The sequence below is a fragment of the Oncorhynchus nerka genome, linkage group LG28 (assembly GCF_034236695.1).
Source record: "Oncorhynchus nerka isolate Pitt River linkage group LG28, Oner_Uvic_2.0, whole genome shotgun sequence".
Lineage (NCBI taxonomy): Eukaryota > Metazoa > Chordata > Actinopteri > Salmoniformes > Salmonidae > Oncorhynchus > Oncorhynchus nerka.
The window spans coordinates 80,004,245-80,029,238 of NC_088423.1; the positions used below are offsets into that span (position 1 = coordinate 80,004,245).

Here is a 24,994-nt window from a genome sequence, read left to right on the forward strand (position 1 = left end):
AATCAAATAAAGATTCATATCCAATCGACATTATGATACCCATGGTTTTCTATTCATGTTAAAGCCTCCTGACCTCCACTACCATTTAAAATGTCTTCATACTCATGCTAAGCCCCAACATAATGTGTTGCTTATATGGTAGACAGTGATGTAAGTGGAAGGCCCAGTTTTAGCATCGTGACCCAGAATGTAGTTTAGCACCTAAAACACGAACCTAAGGCGTGTCAAACATGCTGTCCATGGGCTGTGTGCAGCCTGCCATGATGTAACACTAACACCAAGCAACACTTACCTCTTGGATTATTTCAGATTTAATGTTGGAGAAACAACACTCCACACAATGGAATTAGGTCATTCCTAGCATCAGATAGTTTTGTTCAAGCACCGCAGGTGAAAAGTGAGTGACCCTCTGGACAATTGCCTTCATAGAAATGGTCCCTTAGGCAAAGTAAGTGACAGCCCTGCACTAGCTGATGACTGCATATACTCATTTATGTAGAGCTCCAAGCAAATCTCCCTGAACCATTCTATTGTCTGCTGCTGCAGTCAGTAGTTACATGAGGATTTTAAGCCCTCGTCTGAGGAAACAAAGGTGTGACATCTGTTGAGGATCAGAAGGGATGGCTGACATACAGGAGTCTCTATCCCATCGTTTGGTAATCCTAAACACCACCACCACCTGACTAATCCGGAGAGATGGATAGCATGGTGCTCTCTGTCATGTTCACTCACACTAATCACTGGAAATGCTCAAGTCACATTTAGTGAGCAACACGTTTGCAGGTGATTTCCTACCTGGAGGATAAGGATACTCTGTGTGTGTATTTTCACTGAACTAAACCGTACCAGTTAATCAGAATATGGGAAGTCAGAGGGGAGATGGTTCCTTGGGTACGACATCTACCCCCTTCACACTGAACTGTGGTTATGTCTCAGAGGTCACAGCAACCAAGCCCCTCAGCTACAGCTCCATCCGCTACACTGTGACACACAAACACAGAAATAGGCTGATCCAGGCAGGCTGAGGCTGAGGCAGGGCCAGCTGTGCCCTCACCCAGACAGGCCCACGCAGTTCTGTTGGGGTTTGTGTGTAAAGTGCTTGTCCATGCGTGCTCATTATATAAGGGTTTGTGTGAGACATTTTCATTAACGCACTCATGGGTCACATCTATGCTTTGCATTTAGCTCCATTGGTCATTTTCACAGAACATTCAATCTAATGGAAACACTTGAGTAAATGAGGGATACAAAGTATATTGAAAGCAGGAGTGGTTCCTGAGTTAATTAAGCAATTAACGTCCCGTCATGCTTAGAGTCATGTATAAAAATGTTGGGCAGGCCATTATTTTGGGTACCATGGCTATGCCCCAATATAATGACAATCCCTCCATCCACAGGGCACGAGTGGTCACTGAATGGTTTGATGAGCATGAAAATTATTCAAACCATGCGCCATGTCCATCTCAGTCACCAGATCTAAACCAAATTGAACACTTATGGGAGATTCTGGAGCGGTGCCTGAGACAGCGTTTTCCACCACCATCAACAAAACACCCAACGATGGAATTTCTTGTGGAAGTATGGTGTCACATCCCTCCAATAGAGTTCCAGACACATGTAGAATCTATGTGAGTATATAGAATGTAGAAAAGCTGAAGCAACATGCTGTATCAATATCAGTATCCTCCTCCACGCACGCTCATGTGACATGGCCTGCAGTAGAATGGATGCCCCTGGAGACCCTCAAACACCCTGGTCCCACTGGTATCTGCAGTCTATATATTGTGCGTCTGTATAATTGACATAATGTATATTAATATGGGTCTGTATTGAACCTCCTTATCCAGGGCTGAATGGTGACTCATGACGAGCAGTGTGTGAGACAAGACGAGACCTGAGCTGTGAACAGAGAGCAGGTCCTAGGAGAACACTTGTGCTTAAATAAGAAACATCTCCTCACGGTGTCAATTCTTCTTACATTTTACACAGATTACAATTCGATCATACTTATTTGGAAAGTTATAATTCAATTTACTTTACAGTGCCTTGCGAAAGTATTCGGCCCCCTTGAACTTTGCGACCTTTTGCCACATTTCAGGCTTCAAACATAAAGATATAAAACTGTATTTTTTTTGTGAAGAATCAACAACAAATGGGACACAATCATGAAGTGGAACGACATTTATTGGATATTTCAAACTTTTTTAACAAATCAAAAACTGAAAAATTGGGCGTCCAAAATTATTCAGCCCCCTTAAGTTAATACTTTGTAGCGCCACCTTTTGCTGCGATTACAGCTGTAAGTCGCTTGGGGTATGTCTCTATCAGTTTTGCACATCGAGAGACTGAAATTTTTTCCCATTCCTCCTTGCAAAACAGCTCGAGCTCAGTGAGGTTGGATGGAGAGCATTTGTGAACAGCAGTTTTCAGTTCTTTCCACAGATTCTCGATTGGATTCAGGTCTGGACTTTGACTTGGCAATTCTAACACCTGGATATGTTTATTTTTGAACCATTCCATTGTAGATTTTGCTTAATGTTTTGGATCATTGTCTTGTTGGAAGACAAATCTCTGTGCCAGTCTCAGGTCTTTTGCAGACTCCATCAGGTTTTCTTCCAGAATGGTCCTGTATTTGGCTCCATCCATCTTCCCATCAATTTTAACCATCTTCCCTGTCCCTGCTGAAGAAAAGCAGGCCCAAACCATGATGCTGCCACCACCATGTTTGACAGTGGGGATGGTGTATTCAGGGTGATGAGCTGTGTTGCTTTTACGCCAAACATAACCTTTTGCATTGTTGCCAAAAAGTTCAATTTTGGTTTCATCTGACCAGAGCACCTTCTTCCACATGTTTGGTGTGTCTCCCAGGTGGCTTGTGGTAAAACTTTAAACAACACTTTTTATGGATATCTTTAAGAAATGGCTTTCTTCTTGCCACTCTTCCATAAAGGCCAGATTTGTGCAATATACGACTGATTGTTGTCCTATGGACAGAGTCTCCCACCTCAGCTGTAGATCTCTGCAGTTCATCCAGAGTGATCATGGGCCTCTTGGCTGCATCTCTGATCAGTCTTCTCCTTGTATGAGCTGAAAGTTTAGAGGGACGGCCAGGTCTTGGTAGATTTGCAGTGGTCTGATACTCCTTCCATCTCAATATTATCACTTGCACAGTGCTCCTTGGGATGTTTAAAGCTTGGGAAATCTTTTTGTATCCAAATCCGGCTTTAAACTTCTTCACAACAGTATCTCGGACCTGCCTGGTGTGTTCCTTGTTCTTCATGATGCTCTCTGCGCTTTTAACGGACCTCTGAGACTATCACAGTGCAGGTGCATTTATACGGAGACTTGATTACACACAGGTGGATTGTATTTATCATCATTAGTCATTTAGGTCAACATTGGATCATTCAGAGATCCTCACTGAACTTCTGGAGAGAGTTTGCTGCACTGAAAGTAAAGGGGCTGAATAATTTTGCACGCCCAATTCTTCAGTTTTTGATTATTTGTTAAAAAAGTTTGAAATATCCAATAAATGTCGTTCCACTTCATGATTGTGTCCCATTTGTTGTTGATTCTTCACAAAAAAATACAGTTTTATATCTTTATGTTTGAAGCCTGAAATGTGGAAAAAGGTGGCAAAGTTCAAGGGGGCCGAATACTTTCGCAAGGCACTGTATGTAGAGGAGGCTTTGAAGTTTGGCAGCCAGGAGATTTGAAACTACCCAGGTGGGTCTGTTAAACCAGTGACAGAGTGCATTGAGACATGATCAGTCTCTCCTAATCCATTGGAAAGTAGGGCATGCTTCTTGGTGTCAGGCGTGCTGCGCACATCATGATGCAAAAGTTGTTGATTGAAGATGCACCTCATACTGTATCTATGGAGAGTATACATTTCACATTTTGGGGATTTAAGACAATGAGAGGGTGGAGAAAGAGAGAAAGGAGGGAGAGAAGGGGGCAGAGAGACAGAGAGAGGGAGGGAGAGAAGTGTCACGGTCGTCATAAAGAGGAGACCAAGGCGCAGCGTCGTAAGCGAACATAACTTTTAAAGAGAGAGCACTGAACAGAACTAAACAAAACGAACCGTGAAGCAATATGGCTAGTGCAGAACAGGCAACTAAACATAGAATAACAATCCACAAAATAATCAAGGAATATGGCTACCTAAATATGGTTCCCAATCAGAGACAACGATAAACAGCTGCCTCTGATTGAGAACCAATCTAAGCAACCATAGACATATAAACCCCTAGACTAGAAAACCCCATAAACATATAAAAAACCCTACACAATACAAAAACGACACAAACCAACCTTGTCACACCCTGACCTAACCAAATAATAAAGAAAACAAAGATAACTAAGATCATGGCGTGACAGTACCCCCTCCCAAAGGTGCAGACACCCGGCCGCAAACCTAAACCTATATCGGAGGGTCTGGGTGGGCATCTAACCTTGGTGGCGGCTTTGGTTCTGGACGCCGCCCCCCTTCTTTACTCTGAGTCCGCTTTTGTATCACTGACCCGTGGATCATCGTCTGAGGCTCTGGACTGCGGATCCACGCCGTAGGCCCCGGGCTGGGGACCGTCGCTGCGTGGATCATCGCCGGATGTTCTGGACTGGGGACCGTCTCTGGAGACCCCGGACTGGGGACCGTCGCTGGAGACGCCGGACCAGGGACCGTCGTTGGAGGTTCCGGACCGGGGCCCGTCGTTGGAGGTTCCGGATTGTGGCCCGTCGTTGGAGGTTCAGGTCTGTGGCCCGTCGTTGGAGGTTCCGGTCTGTGAACTGTCGCCGGACGCTCTGGACTGGGTACTGTCGCCGGACGCTCTGGACTGGGTACTGTCGCAGGACGCTCTGGACTGGGTAATGTCGCCGGACGCTCTGGACTGCCGAGGCGCACTGGAGGCTTGGTGCGTGGTGCCGGAACTGGTGGTATCGGGCTGGAGACACGCACCTAAGAGCGGGTGCGAGGAGGAGGAACAGGGCGTACTGGACCCTGGAGGCGCACTGGAAGCCAGGTGCGTGGTGTCGGCACTGGTGGTACTCGGCTGGTGACACACCTCGGCTGGTGACACACACACACACAGGGCGAGTGCGGGGAGGAGGAACAGGACGTACTGGACTGTGGAGGCGTACTGGAGGTCTGGAGTGTAGAGCTATTACAACCCGTCCTGGCTGGATACTTATTTTTGCCCTGCAAATGCAGGGCGCTGGCTCAGGACGTACTGGGCTGTGTAGACTCACTGGAGACACAGTACGCAAAGCCGGCGCAGGATATCCTGGTCCAAGGAGGTACACTGGAGACCAGGAGCCGGCACACTCCTTCCTGGCTGGATGCCAATTCTAGCCCAGCCAATGCAAGGAGCTGGAATAGAGCGCCCCGGGCTAGAATAGCGCACTGGAGACACCGTGCGCTCCAACTCATAACACTGTGCCTGACCAGTAACACGCTCCCCACAGTAAGCACGAGGAGTTGGCCAGCTCCTCATATCGTCGCCGTTCCTCCCGTGCTATCTCCACCTGCCTCCATGGTAGGCGATCCTCTCCTGCCAGTATTTCCTCCCACGTCCAGGATCCTTTACCGTCCAGTACTTCGTCCCATGTCCATGCTGTCTGCTCCATCAAACGCTGCTCCTCCTTTTCATGCTGCTTGGTCCGTTTATGGTGGGTTGTTCTGTCACGGTCGTCATAAAGAGGAGACCAAGGCGCAGCGTGGTAAGCGAACATAACTCTTTAATTAAAGAGAGTACACTGAACAGAACTGAACAGAAGTAAACAAAACTAAACATAGAATAACAACCCACAAAATAACCAAATAATATGGCTACCAATCAGAGACAACGATAAACAGCTGCCTCTGATTGAGAACCAATCTAGGCAACCATAGACATATAAACCCCTAGACTAGAAAAACCCCATAAACATACAAAACCCCATAAACATACAAAACCCCATAGACAATACAAAAACAACACAAACCACCCTTGTCACACCCTGACCTAACCAAATAATAAAGAAAACAAAGATAACTAAGGTCAGGGTGTGACAAGAAGAGAGAGAAAGAGAAAGACAGGATCTGTTTCCAAATTTTTAAATAATATTGTCTTAATGACGACCCCTACAGTAGAGGCCTACAAACACACTTAGGTCTAGAAAAAGGACCCATTCTGATCTCTAATTGGCCTCATGAATTTGTAACACCATATCTTTTCCTGTACTGTGGTGTATGGAGATAGGTTAATGACCTGGCGGAGGGCATGGACAACTGTTTATTGAGGTTTGTGCAAATTCCTTTCAAATGCAATTACACACCAGTATGCCTGCAGGAGCTGCTTATCTCTCTCTCTCTCTCTCTTGCTCTCTTTCTCTCTATTTTGCTCTCTCTTTCCCTGAGCAGCAGACAACTGCCCACCCCCACTGCATATCAAATCAAATCACATTTTAGGTGTAGACCTTACAGTGGTGTAGACCTTACAGTGGTGTAGACCTTACAGTGGTGTAGACCTTACAGTGGTTAAGACCTTACAGTGGTGAAGACCTTACAGTGGTGTAGACCTTACAGTGGTGAAGACCTTACAGTGGTGAAGACCTTACAGTGGTGTAGACCTTACAGTGGTGAAGACCTTACAGTGGTGTAGACCTTACAGTGGTGAAGACCTTACAGTGGTGTAGACCTTACAGTGGTGAAGACCTTACAGTGGTGAAGACCTTACAGTGGTGTAGACCTTACAGTGGTGAAGACCTTACAGTGGTGTAGACCTTACAGTGGTGTAGACCTTACAGTGAAATGCTTACTTACGAGCCCCTAACCAACAATGCAGTTTAAAAAAAATGTGGATAAGAATAAGAGATAAAAGTAACAAGTAATTAAGCAGCAGTAAAATAACAATAGCGAGGCTATATACAGGGGGTTACGGGACAGAGTCGGGGGGCGTGTGGGGGGGGGGGGGGGGCAATGCAAATAGTCTGTGTAGCCATTTGATTAGATGTTCAGTAGTCTTATGGCTTGGGGGTAGAAGCTGTTTAGAAGCCTCTTGGACCTAGACTTTGCGCTCCAGTACCGCTTGCCGTGCGGTAGCAGAGAGAACAGTCTATGACTAGGGTGGCTGGAGTCTTTGACAATTTTGAGGGCCTTCCTCTGACACCTCCTTGTATAGAGGTGCTGGATAGCAGGAAGCTTGGCCCCAGTGATGTACTGGGCCGTTCGCACCACCCTCTGTAGTGCCTATAGTTTCCATACCAGGCAGTGATGCAACCAGTCAGGATGCTCTGTATGGTGCAGCTGTAGAACCTTTTGAGGATCTGAGGACCCATGCCAAATCTTTTCAGTCTCCTGAGCGGGAATAGATTTTGTCGTGCCCTCTTCATATGAGACACATGTTTATGTGCGCTCAGTGGAAAACAGATAATATTCCTTAATCCTCATAAATATTTTAATAAAAATAGTATTAGACTATACTACACAGGACAAATGAGTCAAAATAAATCATAAGTGATGTATAACTCGAAATAGGATTGCCTTATTTCATAAACTCAGCAAAAAAAGAAACGTCCCTTTTTCAGGACCCTGTCTTTCAAAGATAATTCGTAAAAATCCAAATAACTTCACAGATCTTCATTGTAAAGGATTTAAACACTGTTTCCCATGCATAAACAATTAATGAACATGCACCCATGGAATGGTTGTTAAGACACTAACAGCTTACAGATGGTAGGCAATTAAGGTCACAGTTATGAAAACTTAGGACACTAAAGTGGCCTTTCTACTGACTGAAAAACACCAAAAGAGAGATGCCCAGGATCCCTGCTCATCTGTGTGAACGTGCCTTAGGCAGGCTGCAAGGAGGTATGAGGACTGCAGATGTGGCCAGGGCAATAAATTGCAATGTCCATACTGTGAGACGCATAAGACAGCGCTACAGGACGGACAGCTGATTGTCCTCGCAGTAGCAGACCACGTGTAACGGTTGTCGTCTGGAGATAGAGAGGAGGACCAAGGTGCAGCGTGGTAAGTGTCCATATTTTAAATATTTTAATGAACACTGAAAACAAAACAATCAACGAACCGTCCTGTAAGGTGCACACAACACTAAACAGAAAATAACCACCCACAAAACAGGCTACCTAAATATGGTTCTCAATCAGGGACAACAATTGACAGCTGCCTCTGATTTTTTATTTTACCTTTATTTAACTAGGCAAGTCAGTTAAGAATAAATTCTTATTTTCAATGAAGGCCTAGGAACAGTGGGTTAACTGCCTATTCAGGGGCAGAACGACAGATTTGTACCTTGTCAGCTCGGGGATTTGAACTTGCAACCTTTCTGTTACTAGTCCAACACTCTAACCACTAGGCTACCCTGCCACCCCAATTGAGAACCATACCAGGCCAAACACAGAAATAGAGAATCATAGACAAACTAACATAGACAACCCACCCAACTCACTCCTTGACCATACTAAAACAAAAGACAAAACAAAGGAACTAAGGTCAGAACGTGACACCACGTGTAACAACACCTGCAACAGGATTGGTACATCCGAATGTCACACCTGCGGGACAGGTACAGGATGGCAACAACAACTGCCCGAGTTACACCAGGCACAAACCGACTGTCGCTGGACCAGACAGGAATGGAAAAAAGTGCTCTTCACTGACAAAGTGCGGTTTTGTCTCACCAGGGGTGATGGTCGGATTCGTGTTTATCGCCGAAGGAATGAGCGTTACACTGAGGCCTGTACTCTGGAGGGGGATAGATTTGGAGGTGGAGGGTCCGTCATGGTCTGGGGCGGTGTGTCACAGCATCATCAGACTGAGCTTGTTGTCATTGCAGGCAATCTCAATGCTGTGCATTACAGCGAAGACATCCTCCTCCCTCATGTGCTACCCTTCCTGCAGGCTCATCCTGACATGATCCTCCAGCATGACAATGCCACCAGCTGTACTGCTTGTTCTGTGCGTGATTTCCTCCAAGACAGGAATGTCAGTGTTCTGCTATGGCCAGTGAAGAGCTCAGATCTCAATCCCGTTGAGCAAGTCTGGGACCTTTTGGATTGGAGGGTAAGGGCTAGGGCCATTCCCCCCCAAAATGTCCGGGAACCTGCAGGTGCCTTAGTGGAAGAGTGGGGTAACATCTCACAGCAAGAACTGGCAAACATGGTGCAGTCCATGAGGAGGAGATGCACGGCAATACTTAATGCAGCTGGTGGCCACACCAGATACTGACTGTTACTTTTGATTTTGAACCTCCCCTTTGTTCAGGGACACATTATTCCATTTCTGTTAGTCACATGTCTGTGGAACTTGTTCAGTTTATGTCTCAATTGTTGAATCTTGTTATGTTCATACAAATATTTACACATGTTAAGTTTGTTGAAAATAAACACAGTTTTGCTGAGTTTATGACAAAAGTGCATTCGGAAACCCTTGGATTTTCACAACAACAAAAAAAGCGCACAAAATGACCCCAAAGACGCACTGGCATCAAAACCATACAAAACAACTAGTAGACACCGTAGTTGAATCGTCACGTGTGTCTGTCTCTGCCGTCCGTTGTGAACGTGAGGAGTGCGTGTCATACTCAATAGTGAGTTATAATAAGAAGGCGAATCACCGGAACCCACGTGTGGTGCTAGGTTGCATCGTGAAAGCACATTCGTAATCCAGCGATCCGTGGGATTGGGCAAAGGGGGTGGAGGTTGGGTTAGGAAAAAAACACGATTGGTAGAGTTGAGAGTAAAACTTGTTGGCTCAGATATTTGTGCAGCCACGTCCTCTCTCGCTAACCTCCCCACTCAACGCGGAGCTGTCCATTGGCACTTGTGCTGAAACGCGTCTATTCTCAATCGCTCACTGCGGTGCACGACGGAGTGTCGAGAGTAAAACATTTGGATGACTGTATTGGTTTTTTCCATATATTTTTGAGACACTTCGGTGGATATCCATTGATTTACTCAGCTTTCATCAAGAGCGCATCAAAGGTCCACGTTCTGACTCGGTCGGTTAACGGACTCTTAAGAGGGAGAAAGATGGCTTTTATGGTGAAACAAATGGTGGGAGGGCATGTGAAGAACCTGACCGGGGGTTTGACTGAGGAAAAGCCCGAAGGAGAGAAATCGGAAGCCGCAGCGGCAGGAATGACCCAGGAGGAATTTGAACAATATCAACAACAGTTAGAGGAGGAAAAGTAAGAACAAACCCAAGTTTATCGATCCATTTGAATAGCCTATATATTTTGAAAGGGTTGCGTACTATAAAGCAGCGTTTATTCTGTGTAATGTCCAATGTAAAGACGCTGCTGAGCGCGTTCCTTTACAAGACCCAGTGCGCCATGCACTATTTTACGCATCAGTGGGATCCACGGCGTGCTCTCGAGCTCACCACACAGCTGCTACACTCGATACATGAGTTTTCTTTCAGGTTTCAAGAATTAGACTATATGGGACGGTTTTCCATTGGAATTCTTGCAATAGCCTAATACAGAAACAAAAATGTGTCAGTAATCACAGTGAGTTTAATGCCCAATTATACTGTAAAACGGCTCGTTTCCCAATAGGCATATACTAATGCTTCAGGTTGATACGTGTCCTTAGATTCATTCTAGAACATAAATTCAGTTACCTTTATGTCCAATGTATCTCAAAATGTATTGAATATCATCCTCAATGAGCTCTCCAAATAGTTTTCCACATTTCTTGCATGTCCCTGTGATGTCGGCCTCCATCTTCATTTTGTTCACAAAGAGTAGACACCGCAACAGAATAAATGAGTCTGATGTGAGTATCTCTATTCGTGAAATGTATTTTTATCTGGGTATAACAAAGAAACCCATCGCCATAGCCATAGACTGTCCTCTGTCCATATCATAAAACATCTGATAATTTAATTGACTTTACTCCAAACTCCCCTATGTGAGAGGAGAATATGTCCTCAAGGTTTGAAACAGATGACTCTACAAAAGCTCATAGATCTGAAAAAATACAAAAAAACACACAAAAAATGTGTCTGATCATGTGCAGTGCCTCCACACACACCTGCATCTATATGTAAGGTATACTTCATTAAAAAGAAATGTGTTTTACTACAGAGCACTACCCTGGCTTACGGTCACATGGCTCCAGGCTCCAGGACAAACAGCCTGTTTACTGTTGACATGTCAGACATGGTGGAGCATCCACTGACTCCCCTCAATCCACAGCCCACTTTGACCTCAATCCCATACCATCATACATTACACTGGGTTTCAGGGGAGGTGAGCTATTATAATGTGGCTACCGCCATACAATAGATCATAGCACAAAGTCTGGTGTCATTTCTCTGTATAATCCAAGGAGAATAGGGTTGTTGGAATGGGGTTGTTTGTAGTGGCATGTCATATATAATCATGTTATCAGGCACAGGAGTCACAATGACATCCCCTGGTTATATGATGCCCTTGAGAGGAGAAGACACAAGACTCGTCATCTCAGTGCCATCAGGTGCTCTACCATTGGCTCTCACAAAGCACTGGTTTATGTGCTGCTGTGTGGTGGTTTACATGCTCATGTTCATTCACAGTGGGCAAGATAACAGTAATGCCACTGTGAATATACACTAAGTGAACAGAACATTAAGAACACCTGTTTCTTCCATGACATAGACTGAAAGCTATGATCCTTTATTGATGTGACTTGTTAAATCTACACCAATCAGTGTAGATGAAGGGGAGGAGACTGGTTAAATAAGGATGTTTAAGTATTGAGACAACTGAGACATGGATTGTGTATGTGTGCCATTCAGAGGGTGAAAGGGAATAACAAAATATTTAAGTGCCTTTGAATGGGGTATGGTAGTAGGTGCCAGGCGCACCAGTTTGTGTCAAGAACTGCAACACTGCTGGGTTTTTCACATTCAACAGTTTCCCGTGTGTATCAACAATGGTCCACCACCAAAAGGACATCCAGCCAACTGTGGGAAGCATCCCTGTGGAACACTTTCGATACCTTGTAGAGTCCATGCCCCGACACATTGAGGCTGTTCTGAGGGCAAAAGGGGGTGCAACTCAATATTAGGAAGATGTTCTTGATGTTTTTTACACTCAGTATATATCCCCTCAGGGCCAGCCCTAGCCTTTTGGGGGACCAAGGCGAGATTTGGTTGGGGGGGGCCATGAATTTTGCCATGAATTGTCCCCCCATTTTTCCATTAATTATTTATATGATATCTGAATGAGTGTCTAACAAAATTAATTGGGGCCTCCTGGAGGTCAGGCCCTTCGTGCCAGGTTGGTAATTCGGCCATGATTACTACAAGTTTAGATAGCTAGGTTGACTAATTTACCAATCTAAAACATATTAGCTGACATGGGCTAATTGAGTGACTGTCAGTGACTGACATAACAAGAGGTGACCACCTATGTTGCTTATGCCCAGGGCTGGCCCTGTATCCCCTGAATGATAGGGATATGGCCTTGTCATTGGCTATCCACATGTATCATGCCATTGTTTACAGTATTGTATGTATGCATTATGATTTCATGCTGTAATTCAGACCACACTGTTGGCATGATCACATAGGTCACATGACGTCACCTTGGTTCATGGAGTCTACTTCGGAATGTTTGGTGCGAGGTGTAGGTCTAGTCTTGTCTTTTGAAAGAGTTAAATCCTATTCAGGTGTTTATATCACATTTTCAGTGATTGTTTTAATCTGATTATTGGACAATTAGGGACCAAGATTATTTGAGTAATACTAAGAGGGCTACCATGGATAACACAAACTGTCTCTTGTCTGCCCTCTGCTGGAGTTACCAAATGGGTAGTATTGCAGTATTGCTGTACGTGGTGGTGAAGTATAAATATCTGATTTACATAAGACTTGCGGTATGATGATATTTGTATGGTGGTGTAGAGTGGTGTTGTCCTAGGTTCTGGATTGGGAGGGTGTATAGTTCTATAGAGTGGTGTTGTCCTAGGCTATGGATTGGGAGGGTTTAGAGTTCTGTAGAGTGGTGTTGTCCTAGGCTCTGGGTTGGGAGGGTGTAGAGTTCTGTAGAGTGGTGTCGTCCTATGCTCTGTGTTGGAAGGGTGTAGAGTTCTGTAGTGGTGTTGTCCTAGGTTCTGGGTTGGAAGGGTGTAGAGTTCTGTAGAGTCGTGTTGTCCTAGACTCTGGGTTGAGAGGGTGTAGAGTTCTGTAGAGTGGTGTCGTCCTAAGTTCTGGGTTGGAAGGGTGTAGAGTTCTGTAGAGTGGTGTTGTCCTAGACTCTGGGTTGAGAGGGTGTAGAGTTCTGTAGAGTGGTGTCGTCCTAAGTTCTGGGTTGGAAGGGTGTAGAGTTCTGTAGAGGGGTGTGATCCTAGGTTTCTGTGGGCTCACTAAGTTGCAGCTGTAGAAGTAGATGAGTGCTAGTCAGTCAGTGAGTCAATGCCGCTCTATATCCCAGAAGTCTGAATATAATTCCCCAGTAGAGCAGTGGACCGGCAGTAGACTGCATCTGGGTCTCACTGCAAGATCACAGCCTCTCTCTCTGTTGTTCTCCCTCTCTCTGCCTCCCTCCCTCCTCCTCTACCCCCAGGTGTTACTGCTGCTTGTCCACCTTCTGATGGCCTAGACTCTTGAGTCAGAGAGCAGCTCAGCAGAAGGCTCCCTGTGTTCTTTTGTTTCAGCCCTCACTATGAGATCCACAGTGGTATAAAAATCTATTATCGTCACATACACCAGATAGGTGCAGTGAAATGTGTTGTTTACAGGGTCTGGCATAGTAGTATGGCGTCCTGGAGCAAATTAGAGTTAAGTGCTTTGCTCAAGGGCACATCGGCAGATTTTTCACCTTATCGGCTCAGGTATTCGAAGCAGCGACCTTTTCATTACTGGCCCAACACTCTAACTGCGATGGCTGAGCTATGTGGTTAATAGTAACCAATGAATTTGTGCATTTGTGATACATCGCATTTCAAACAAATCTAACAACGTTCCATACTAAATATCATGACATGTTTATATTACAAAAAGCCTTATGGATGAATTAAATTATCATTATAGCATCTGTCCTCACATCGCCACTAATGCCGTTAAATCCTTTATCCTTCAGTCGAATTGTGGAGGTGGAATGAAGGAGGCATTTGTTATGAAGCATCAACTTGAGTAAGGACTCGAGATTATACCACCTTTGCAGATGTTGTGTGTGTGTATGTGTGTTTGTGTGATTACATGCAGCGACACTATTTAATCCGCTGTTAACCATTTTCTCTCTGGTTTTCCCCAGGCAGGAACGAGATGCTAGTTTTGCCCAGAAGAAAGCTGAGCGGGCAACAGTTAGAAGTCACTTCCGGGACAAATACAGACTGCCAAAGGTACATCCATTACTGATTCTGCATATTTCATTCAAGCATTTTCTTACTACATGTTATTGCAGTTATTACAGGGTCAGATCTAGGTTGTGTCCTTGAAGCAAAAACACCATCCAAATGTGCTCTGTTTGTACTCTCTTTATTTTCTCCCTATGTCTCAATCATCTAATTCCTCTCCCTTTCCTTTGCCCTCGCTCCCTACACCCTCTCCCACTGGTGTGTGTGTGTGTGTGTGTGTGTGTGTGTGTGTGTGTGTGTGTGTTTTGTGTGTCTGTCTCCACTGTGTGTGCGACCCAGAATGAGCTGGATGACACTCAGATCCAGCAGGCGGGGGATGACGTGGAGCTGCCCACAGAGCTAGCCAAGATGATCGCTGACGACAACAAGGAGGAGGAATCCAAAACGTCTGTCCTGGGCCAGCTGACCAACATCCAGAATGTGGACATGGACCAGCTGAAGGACAAGGCCCAGGCCACACTGGAAGACCTCAAACAGTCTGCTGAGAAGTGTAATCTCATGTGATCTGGCTGGCTGACTGAATTCCTGCTCTCTCTCTCCCTCCCTTACTCTCTTTATCTGTACAACAAAGGATCTATGTAAGATATCATGTGATCTATGATCATGTACAAACGTTGATAGTCATGTTGCTTTGAATACATACACATACAGTCAACACTGCCTCACACACACAAACATACTGCAGCAGCTTCTGGCCAAGGAATCGGAGTAAACACTGTCTAAGCTGTGGGGGAATCAGAGTAAACACTGTCTACGCTGTGGGAGAATCAGAGTAAACACTGTCTAAGCTGTGGGGGAATCAGAGTAAACACTGTCTAAGCTGTGGGAGAAACAGAGTAAACACTGTCTAAGCTGTGGGGGAATCAGAGTAAACACTGTCTAAGCTGTGGGGGAATCAGAGTAAACACTGTCTAAGCTGTGGGGGAATCAGAGTAAAAACTGTCTAAGCTGTGGGGGAATCAGAGTAAACACTGTCTAAGCTGTGGGAGAATCAGAGTAAACACTGTCTAAGCTGTGGGGGAATCAGAGTAAACACTGTCTAAGCTGTGGGGGAATCAGAGTAAACACTGTCTAAGCTGTGGGGGAAACAGAGTAAACACTGTCTAAGCTGTGGGGGAAACAGAGTAAACACTGTCTAAGCTGTGGGGGAAACAGAGTAAACACTGTCTAAACTGTGGGGGAATCATTGTAAACACTGTCTAAGCTGTGGGGGAATCAGAGTAAACACTGTCTACGCTGTGGGGGAAACAGAGTAAACACTGTCTACGCTGTGGGGGAAACAGAGTAAACACTGTCTAAGCTGTGGGGGAATCAGAGTAAACACTGTCTACGCTGTGGGGGAAACAGAGTAAACACTGTCTAAGCTGTGGGGGAAACAGAGTAAACACTGTCTAAGCTGTGGGGGAATCAGAGTAAACACTGTCTAAGCTGTGGGGGAATCAGAGTAAACACTGTCTAAACTGTGGGGGAAACAGAGTAAACACTGTCTACGCTGTGGGGGAAACAGAGTAAACACTGTCTAAACTGTGGGGGAATCATTGTAAACACTGTCTAAGCTGTGGGGGAATCAGAGTAAACACTGTCTAAACTGTGGAGGAAACAGAGTAAACACTGTCTAAGCTGTGGGGGAATCATTGTAAACACTGTCTTAAGCTGTGGAGGAATCAGAGTAAACACTGTCTTAAGCTGTGGAGGAATCAGAGTAATAGTCTTATGCCAAAGACCCTTTGCAGAAAACCATTTAGACAATGGCACAAAGTATATCAACTAGTCATATTAAGTGTGAGACTAAATCACACTTTCTTGTCTTGGGACCACATTCAGTACATTACAAACCAAGTGTCTGTTATATCTATTGCAGGTGTAAGTGTATTTGCAGTTAGCCTGTTCTGTAGTCCATCTAGTCTATGGTCATTAACTAGTTGGGGCCTTGTTAAGAGACAGCTCATCTAACCTTTCAAATCTGGCCTTTAACCTGTCCTCATATTGACCCCTGACCTCTCCATCTCAGTGCTGTTTTGTGCCGGTGGTTTGGTGTCGTTTAGCTGCTATGATATGTCAAGTGCTGTCTTCGAAAATGTCATCCTTTGGCTGAGTGCTGGTCATAGTGTTTAATAAGTACACAATACTATGAACATACAGTGGGGCAAAAAAGTATTTAGTCAGCCACCAATTGTGCAAGTTCTCCCACTTAAAAAGATGGGAGAGGCCTGTAATTTTCATCATAGGTACACTTCAACTATGACAGACAAAATGAGAAAAAAATATCCAGAAAATCACATTGTAGGATTTTTAATGAATTTATTTGCAAATTATGGTGGAAAATAAGTATTTGGTCAATAACAAAGTTTATCTCAATACTTTGTTATATACCCTTTGTTGGCAATGACAGAGGTCAAACGTTTTCTGTAAGTCTTCACAAGGTTTTCACACACTGTTGCTGGTATTTTAGCCCATTCCTCCATGCAGATCTCCTCTAGAGCAGTGATGTTTTGGGGCTGTTGCTGGGCAACACGGACTTTCAACTCCCTCCAAAGACTTTCTATGGGGTTGAGATCTGGAGACTGGCTAGGCCACTCCAGGACCTTGAAATGCTTCTTACGAAGCCACTCCTTCGTTGCCCGGGCAGGGTGTGTTTGGGATCATTGTCATGCTGAAAGACCCAGCCACGTTTCATCTTCAATGCCCTTGCTGATGGAAGGAGGTTTTCACTCAAAATCTCACGATACATGGCCCCATTCATTCTTTCCTTCACACGGATCAGTCGTCCTGGTCCCTTTGCAAAAAAACAGCCCCAAAGCATGATGTTTCCACCCCCATGCTTCACAGTAGGTATGGTGTTCTTTGGATGCAACTCAGCATTCTTTGTCCTCCAAACACGACGAGAAGAAAAGTTATATTTTGGTTTCATCTGACCATATGACATTCTCCCAATCTTCTTCTGGATCATCCAAATGCTCTCTAGCAAACTTCAGACGGGCCTGGACATGTACTGGCTTAAGCAGGGGGACACGTCTGGCACTGCAGGATTTGAGTCCCTGGCGGCTTGGTGTGTTACTGATGGAAGGCTTTGTTACTTTGGTCCCAGCTCTCTGCAGGTCATTCACTAGGTCCCCCCGTGTGGTTCTGGGATTTTTGCTCACTGTTCTTGTGATCATTTTGACCCCACAGGGTGAGATCTTGCATGGAGCCCCAGATCGAGGGAGATTATCAGTGGTCTTGTATGTCTTCCATTTCCTAATAATTGCTCCCACAGTTGATTTCTTCAAACCAAGCTGCTTACCTATTGCAGATTCAGTCTTCCCAGCCTGGTGCAGGTCTACAATTTTGTTTCTGGTGTCCTTTAACAGCTCTTTTGTCTTGGCCATAGTGGAGTTTGGAGTGTGACTGTTTGAGGTTGTGGACAGGTGTCTTTTATACTAATAACAAGTTCAAACAGGTGCCATTAATACAGGTAACGAGTGGAGGACAGATGAGCTTCTTAAAGAAGAAGTTACAGGTCTGTGAGAGCCAGAAATCTTGCTTGTTTGTAGGTGACCAAATACTTATTTTCCACCATAATTTGCAAATAAATTCATTAAAAATCCTACAATGTGATTTTTCTGGATTTTTTCCCTCATTTTGTCTGTCATAGTTGAAGTGTACCTATGATGAAAATTACAGGCCTCTCTCATGTTTTTAAGTGGGAGAACTTGCACAATTGGTGGCTGACTAAATACTTTTTTGCCCCACTGTATATGAACATAGAGTACTTGGTAGTTGTCTGAATTGTTGTTGTATCACTAAGTAAAGATGCAGGTGAGAGCGGGAGAGGGGTTTGTCAACCTTATTTAGTAATATACAATATATATTTATTTAATACAGTGGTTCATGTCTTGTAATAGTTGAACAGTCCTTTTGTGACATTACAAGTAATAGCATTAAGAAGAAAGGATGGTGAACATGCCTTAGTCGCTTGTTTTATGTGATAGCTACTTTGTGCATTCTTGTCAGTTCCATGAAGCAAAACAAACAAGTGTGAATATAATGAATTCTTACTCAAGTCTTGCAGAGCCTTGATCACCTATACATATCTCTCTGTGTGACCTGCAGTGGTACTTTAAAGCCAACAACAAGAGCTTCTTTCATTTCCAGTCACCCTATGGGGTGATTCAGGTTGATCTCATGATGATATTTCAGGAAGAGACGTGTTGTTCATGATGTTTCTGTTTCCTGTCCATTCTTTGCTTCTTTTACATCATCTTTGTTGTTCAGTGCTGTATGAAACGTATTGATTTTTGACTGACTGTTGAAACCATAATAAACAGATTTTTATGATGTATGCTTCATGTTTCTCCATTTGTTATCCAACCAGTCTGACCATCTGGTCAGAAACTCCAGGACGGAAGATTTCTAACATATAATTTACAGTAGCCATCGTTTGAGGCTATAAAACCAAAACCTAATGTCCTGAACACTAGGTGGAGACAAAAATACAACCTCATCGGAATGTTTGTTGATTAATGTTGAATTAATGACAAAACATAATTTAATCCAAAATCCATATTAGCCCCATATCAGATCAAGGTTTATTATCATGAAATTATTATCATTACAATACTGATAGGCCAAATGATTATGTCACAGTTGTTATAACCATTGTTATAACCACGTTCTTAAGTTAACCTTTATAATGATGTTATTATTTTTTTATTATAACCATTATTAGTGGCAACTTTACCTTCCAGTGAAGTCTGATAATAAGCTCAGCCATCTGGCCGAATCAAAGGCTCTTTGCAAAAGTGTACAGTGTTTTTCAGAGAGAAGCCAGCCAGCAACTGCTTTGTGACATTTCTAGACAGCCCGGGTGTCGTTACGGGTTTTTCCAATCGCTTTTTTCAAAACACGTTAGTTAGCATTTGAATAGCAGAGAAGCCTGAGCTATTGGTAGTTTTCAAGTGCGGTGTGAAAGGGGAGAGGTGTAAAATATATTGATGCTGAAACCCACCTCTATTGATAGGCGCAGGGCGTGAACAATCTTCAGCCTAGAAAGACACTGTGCCACTGCATGGCCAATCTGACACAATTGGGGTGAAACGGGCCAGAAAATACTATTCTCTTCCATTCTGTTCTATCAATCAGGGCTTAAAAACTCACTAGAAAGAAGAGCGAGAGGGAGAGGGAACAGGGCGACAATTAGTAGAACTTTAAGTGAAACCCTCACTGTGCGACGGTTTTCATAGAGGTTTCCCTCCTCGAGTTATCGTTAAAATGGAACAGATTTGTTTTTTCTGCACTTAAAAGTGGAGCAGTGGGTGCAGATGTGAGCTTCTAGCAATGGAATGCTTTCTGTCGACTGCTAGGGGGCTTGTGTGCCCCCACACTCAATACCTCCCCAAACGTTGACGTGTTTTGTAAAGGGGACCACACAGGTCGTGAGTTTCATTAAATTTATAAACATTTTATTTTTCCTGTATGACGAGCAGATTGCCAAAAACTACGTTGCTATAGAAATGAGTCCCACGAACTCCTCAATGACGACCAATCGTTGACCAGGATTGTAAATGGGAGAGGGGGAAGGAAAACTATCCTTTCTTTTTCTGGAAAAGGAGGGGTGTTGCGGGGAAAAGATTAACGAAGCGTGAAGCGTAACTGCAAGAGAGGGACAAAGACACATAGCGGGAGAAAATGCGACAGTGAGAAGAGGCAGTCCTAATGAATTCAACCAACATAGTATGGAATACAGAACACGGAAAATATGAACGTTTTTTAAAGCCAAGAAAGTTGGGCGTATTTTGAAAACAGGAGTAAAAAGAGTTATGCTTTCAAACGAGGGCATGAAATGTGGATAGTAGGTGTCCGAACTTTGGACAGCGCATATGGTCACTTTTTGTTCCTTTTTTACTGACACGACTGTGACAGTTTTGCGGAGGATATTGTTGCTTTGTGGGGTAGCTGAATCAATGCAAAGGATTTCAACATTTTTACTCATCCGTTCCAGACTGGATTCATTCACACTCATAAAACAGACTGTTATTCCACAACTGTCACGAGTGTATTGGAGAGACAGAGGGACATCTTTAGGTTTGTAGCTAGGCCTACTATACACATTTATGTTTGGACCATAAACGCCTCATACTAAATGGGTTTATTAGTTACATTACGTTTTAAATTCATCAAAGACTTGGCTGTCCCGCACTAACTGGAGAGAAATATGCGCATCGTCGAACTAGAGCTCTCTCCAGCATGAACAGTTGGTGCAGCGCTCTGGCGCTCTTCTCATCCGTGCTGTTGGCGCTAGATGCCCAGTTAATATGTTGGCAAGCCCTGCTCCGATGCCATGAGGAGGCAGACTGTGAGCTTGCATACAGCCAGTATCTAGCCGCCTGTGAAGGAAACATTAGAGGCACCAGGAGGCAATGCCCCAGCCACTGTATCAACGCGTTGATAAGACTGAATCACACCCGCAATGGACCTTACCTCGAGAGGTGTGACTGTGGTCAGGACATGGAGTGTAGGGATGCAAAGCGGGCGATTGAGCCATGCCTCCCCCGGAGGTATCCTGGAGACGCGGGGGGGATAGGATGCACAGAGGCCCGTCAACGCTGTGAGGAGGACACCGGCTGCCACTCCTCCCTGACAGCCTACTTGTCTTACTGTGGGCAACTCTTCAATGGCAGGAAATGCTCGTCCAGGTGCAAGGCCACAATACAACAGATGCTATTCATCCCAAATGGCATGCTACTAAACCAGTGTGTGTGCGACGGGGTGGAAAGGCCGTTCTGTGAGGTAGTCAAGGAGAACATGAGCAAACTTTGCCAGATTGGAGACCACAGTGTTATTTCAGACCAGGCAGATATGGACGATATGTATGAGGATGAAGACTATGAATCGAAAACAGAGGAGATATGTCCTCCTGACTCAAATTCTAGTTCCCTGCAGTTGTCGAGCTATATGGCCTTATTATGCATCACTCTTGCACGGATATTCTATTGAGAAATGAATGTGGTCTTTTGAAAGTGACCTGTTGTTGTGACAGGGATGGGTCCAATCTAATGAGCACGTGGGTTTGGTGTAGTGGAATACTATGTGCTCCTAGCTCCTATGGGCCTAATGGATTTTTCATATTTTTGATGTGATGCCTTAATCTGGGACACAATGATGGTCAGGACATTCAGACCACCAATTCAATTAGCAAACTAGGCCTAGGCTACTCATGGAATATCCTAGGTCGAAACTGTTCTGGAGTGTAAAGATCCATAAAGTGATTGTTTAAGGAGAAATGAACCAAACTTGACGTCATTGTAACAATACTCCTCATTGGGCATTGCATCCATTACTTCTGGGCTACCTTTTAAACTCTTGTGCCTATTTGTTTAGTTTCGTCTCAATGGTCCTTGGAGTGTGGCTTTATTAAGACTTAAGATAAACATTGGACCAGTCCAGTTTCTGTTTGCTTTCCTCTCTATTTTAGGGGCCTCTGCATTGTTGCAGCCATCACACTTCAAATATTTGTGGGGAACTGCCAGTGAACAGACAAGGGTTTAGAATCAAGTAGGCCTAGTTAAATTAACTGAAGTGCCTCTCCAGCAGCCCCCCTACCCCCCATGACACATCCCCCACTCTTGATAGTTTTATTTAAAATGTCCCCCCACTCTCCCCCTTTAGGGACCCCCTTTCTTTATTGAAAGCAAGAAGTCACCCATCTCCTTATAAACTGGCCTCTACAAGATGAATGTGGGCTTATGATAGACTTATATGGACAAAAGAAGAGGCACTAGTGTTTTTTCTCAGAAAAAAATGAAATACCAGTTTATTACTATGAACAGCAGTACATAAGCTACTTGTTAATAGGCCTAGTTTAATTTATTATGCATTTCATATAAAGTGTAATGGGTTCCTTTCCAGGACAGAAACATCCTTGACAGTTAGCCTAGATATTTAGTAAGAAGGGAAAAAGCTAAGAAGTTATTGTATTATTTTTTAATGAAGCTAATCCTTCCCGTGTCTTGTCATTATCTTTACAAGATGTCACTTGAAGTTTTTCTAAACTAATCTTTGTTTTTGTCATGATCGTCAATGTCATTTATTTTTTATTTCACCTTGTTGGGTAGATGCTGGTCCATAGGGAAATGTAACTGTCATGTTGATGTTAAATTATATATATATATATATATAAAAAATAAGGAATCTATCTTTTACATTTATATGTCATATATTAATGCTGTAAATTAGTGTCCAATTTGTCCGTTGTGACTTTGCAGTCAATACACCACCTCATGAATAATATGGCAGTTGTTTACATGTACAAAAACAATGTTTTTGAAACAATTCTGCAGGTAGATTTGTCATCTCAACCAGTGTGGAAAGAAATAATGGATACTTGTTATATATGGAAAATAATTTATGTAATAAAATGATTATGTGTGAGTCAAAAAGTCCAACTGTTTATTTGACATCCTGTATGTTATTCAAACGTAGGAATGTTTCCCAACCCCCAACTAAATAAAACATCACACCAAAACTATCAGACCTAAAGTATAGGCAAATGTAACTGCTGGAACTAGAGAAGAAGACTGGAATGTTCAATAAGGGAAAAATGTCATGTTGGATCAGGCTCCAAAGTCACGTGTCGCCTGAAAATGTGCCATTGCCAAGCAAAGCTAAAGGACTAGCAGACATTGAATCAGTTTGAATATCTACTGTGTTGATCTTTGAAATGATACACTTGCATTTCTGGTAGTCCTGGCAATAGCACCTTTTACATGAAAAGACAAAACAGGACCTCTCACTACTGTCTTCTCATATCATCCATCTTCTCTGGAATTTGTAAAAACATTTTAGAGACACGTATTTAGAACAGGGTGATTGCATCTAATTGAATGCCTCCGGTGGCTTCTGAAAAGTAACTGTGTGACTGCTGTGTACCCTTCATAATACCAGCATTGTGTAATACTTTAGGGATCAGGCCCAGTGTAACTGAAACCCAAGCAGGAATGTTAAGTGTCTGGCTGCACAATACATCTTATTTGGAAGAGAAGGCCAGGACTCTCTGTGCTCTTTGAGACATTTCAGGTTTAAGTTACTGCTTCCTTTGACACTGTCTTGGAAACTACCAGGTAAATTGTACCTAATTACTTGTGTGTAAATGGCACTTTCTGTGTCAGTGTTAAAAGGTCAGTCACGACTCTTGAGAATGCAGGATTGTGCATTTGGTCGTTTTGCCTTACAGTGCTTCTCAGTTCTCTTGGTCTTCAATGACCTTTTCAGAGAAATAACTATGGAAATATAGCACATTAATGAATGTATCATTTTTATAACACAGTGAGAATGCAATGGGTGTTTCTGTGTCTACTAATCTCCTAAATCCTGCTAATAACATTTTAGGTAGGTTAGTAGGTAAATATAAATCTTTGGCACAAATAGCTCATAGTAATAATTATTTATTTACAGGTCCTTAACAAACTGTATGGAAGTGTTATGTAATCTAAGTTTGAACGAGTCAAGATGTGGAATTTGAAGTCATGACAGGAAATCTGTTCAATTCATAGTTCCTTTGACAATAGACTGACCAAGTCGTCCCCTTCCCATCTTCACCTAAATCAAATTTGATTGGTCACATGCACAGAATACAACATGTGTAGACTTCACAGGGAAATGCTTACTTACGAGCAAGTATTTTGTTTAGAAAAGAATGTAATTCTCAACAGACTTTAGATTGTTAAAAAGTGCATTTAGAAGCGGAAGGGAGGGAAAGGGATTCTGTATAGTTGAGGTAAGACCCTCCTAACTTGGCTCAGCCAATCTGTCTAACCATCGCCATGCATCTCAAAGTTGTCCAACTCTAACTCACCCTCCTTCAAATCCCCCACTCAGCTTCTGGGAACAAAATCAAAACAAACAGAAGCAGGGGAGCCTTGGGGTGAGTGGGGGACGGCAGAGGGAGGATTTACAGAGGCTGCAGTGTGCTGGAGCCCATTTTCTAAATTATCTTTATTCAACGTTTCTCTGAAACAAACCCCTGCCTGCCCCCAGGTCTAGGAGAGGGGGTGACACAGGGATTTAGGGGAGAGTTTTGTCTCATCTGTACAATGTTCTATTCATGATAGCAGTCTACCCACAGTGAATGGTTGATGTGTGTGTGTTTGGGGGTTGGTAAATTGAGGGGTCTTTAGTTCCTTACGGATTAACCCCCCCCCCCTTATAACTTTAGCTGATGTCAATACAGCTCCACCGTCATCCCATTAGGAGTACCAACAGAGGCTGATAGAGACCCAGGAGAGGGGGAAAGGGTACAAGTGCTCATGATGGAGCTGAACTGAAATGGAGGCCAATTAAACCCACAATGCCACAGGGCTGTTGTTGGTTGGTAAGGGGGTCAGAGGGGTAAAAGGCATAGTGGTTGACTATTCAACATCCTCTTATAGAGTATACCTCCATCTCTACTGGTGCTCCTGCCAGTCCTCTACACGCCCAGCTACTCTGGACTACATTAGGGCTTCCTCGCCTTACGTTATGGAAATGAGCCAGCTGTGTCCTCAGGAGAGGGAACCAAATGGTGACTACATGGCCACGAGACAGCAGTGGGCCTCCAACAGGCAGTGACAGACTCACCAAGACATCCATGAAACCTTACACTCAGACCACAATGTTATTTGACCCGAACTAC

General features: G+C 43.8%; 2 protein-coding genes across 2 annotated transcripts; both read left to right on the plus strand.

Moving 5' to 3' along the window:
* The first annotated feature begins 9,686 nt into the window (after nt 1–9,686).
* On the plus strand, nt 9,687–18,657 carry LOC115112829 (complexin-3-like). Its single transcript, XM_029639825.2, has 3 exons — nt 9,687–10,190; nt 14,244–14,331; nt 14,626–18,657. The coding sequence occupies exons 1-3, from the start codon at nt 10,033–10,035 to the stop codon at nt 14,848–14,850; spliced, it is 471 nt and encodes a 156-aa protein (XP_029495685.1). The 5' UTR covers nt 9,687–10,032; the 3' UTR covers nt 14,851–18,657.
* A 1,098-nt stretch (nt 18,658–19,755) lies between these two features.
* Nucleotides 19,756–21,927, plus strand: LOC115113750 (growth arrest-specific protein 1-like). Its single transcript, XM_029641712.2, has one exon. The coding sequence runs from the start codon at nt 20,572–20,574 to the stop codon at nt 21,319–21,321; it is 750 nt and encodes a 249-aa protein (XP_029497572.1). The 5' UTR covers nt 19,756–20,571; the 3' UTR covers nt 21,322–21,927.
* The last annotated feature ends 3,067 nt before the right edge of the window (nt 21,928–24,994 follow it).